Source organism: Trichinella spiralis (genome assembly GCF_000181795.1).
Source record: "Trichinella spiralis strain ISS 195 chromosome Unknown Scfld2245, whole genome shotgun sequence".
NCBI classification, from domain to species: Eukaryota; Metazoa; Nematoda; class Enoplea; order Trichinellida; family Trichinellidae; genus Trichinella; species Trichinella spiralis.
This window is the reverse complement of record NW_003529184.1, coordinates 1-1598: the sequence shown is the minus strand read 5'-3', so window position 1 is coordinate 1598 and position 1598 is coordinate 1. Positions and strand designations below refer to the sequence as shown.

General features: G+C 29.9%; 1 protein-coding gene across 1 annotated transcript; it reads left to right on the top strand.

Moving 5' to 3' along the window:
* Positions 1–797: 797 nt before the first annotated feature.
* Positions 798–1592, top strand: Tsp_13699 (conserved hypothetical protein; the record flags this gene model as incomplete). The annotated part of the gene is made up of 3 exons (XM_003368567.1): positions 798–821; positions 976–1068; positions 1401–1592. Coding segments are annotated over exons 1-3 (309 nt in total), but the record flags the coding sequence as incomplete, so codon positions are not given.
* Between the last annotated feature and the right edge of the window lie 6 nt (positions 1593–1598).

Sequence of the window (1598 nt, the reverse complement as noted above, 5' to 3'; positions counted from 1 at the left end):
TCCGGAAGTTATTTATTTCCCTTATTGCTGCGATAAATTGTACATTTCTTTGAAAGTTATTAATGAATAATAATAATATTATAATATTAAACAGTTGTACGTTCATATCTTGTCGAGCAGACTTGTTCAATGTACTTTTGTTTTATTATTTTAATGTAAAATGTATAAATTTTTCGGTTGCCCTGTCATATTTTTAACAAATGTTTCGATAAACACCGTGGGAATTAAAATGACGTCAACAAGAGAAATTCATAAACAAGTATAAGGAAAACACCTGTTTGGTTCACGTGGGTTAATGTAAGCTTTTAAACAGCAATGACAATGTGTAATAATAATTCTTTATTGTGCAATAGGAATGATGTCACCGCATGCTTGCTGAGTCAGAAAATTTATTAACTTTGATTATTAGGTGAATAAAGGTAAATTTGAGTGAGCACTGAAAATTTTCAGTGTACAAATTTTGCCTATCTCCTACGAAAGACGAAATTATTAGACAACAGGAATAAGATAGCAAAGCAAACATAGTGAGATTACGTAATTAATATAATTTTGTTTTCGTGCTTGCATCCGCTCTTCGGTAAAAGATTACAAATAGCCTTTCCGCTTTTCAAAATGACAATGGAGTTTACTTCAAAAAGTTTCTTCTTAATACATTACAAAACGCTTCTGCTTAAATACGTGAATTCATTTTTCGACATTCAATACATTTCAATAAGCCAATGTGCAAAACTGCCAATCTAAAGATCATAATATGAAAAATATGTGTAAATTTTTAGAGATTCTTCTCGTATAAAAAAATGTACAAAAGTTACAACGCAAATGTTAATACGAATCCCAATTACTGATTAAAATCGATGTATAAACTCAAATGATACATTCATTTACATGTTTCTTGTGCTAGTTATTCCGTTATTGTTAACAACATTTTTACAGTCAGGTGTAATTTTGAGTTTTATAAACATTTTAAATTTACAGGTTTTGAGTTTTCCTGTAAAAAACACGCAAAAATATTTTAAATTGATACCTGAATGGCTTTTTACTCTCAAAATGCCTTCGTTCATTTTCAAAGTTTGTCCAATTTTTGTTGATTACATTTTTCAACATAAAGTTGTCTTCAAAAATAAATAATGTTTATTTTCATTTTAAAAAATTGAATTGTTATCAATTTAATTAGAATTGTTAGAAAAAGAATTTTCCATAATAGCCAACCTTGAATTCTTTTTATTTCACAGTAACAGCGTTGAATATTAATTGCGAATTGGTGAGAAAGATTTTAAATTATCTTTTTCAGTGAAAAGTTATTAATTTTTTGATTTAGTATATTATTTTATAAATTTAAATTACTTTTGGCAAAATTTCACAGGATAAATGGATAAGATGTTGGCTAAATTGAATGGCAGTGGGTCGAGAGCATTGTGGCGAGCATGTGGTTACGAATTTCGAATCTCTCCATGGCGAACGTGTTGTACAAAACTCCGGACGATATACCGGATGAAAAAAACCAATCCCCGTATTACACAAAAGTCCAGATTCCATTGGCTTTTTGGCGACAGCTACCGTCTCCATCTGCCACCCGATCACGGACAACAATGGTACTT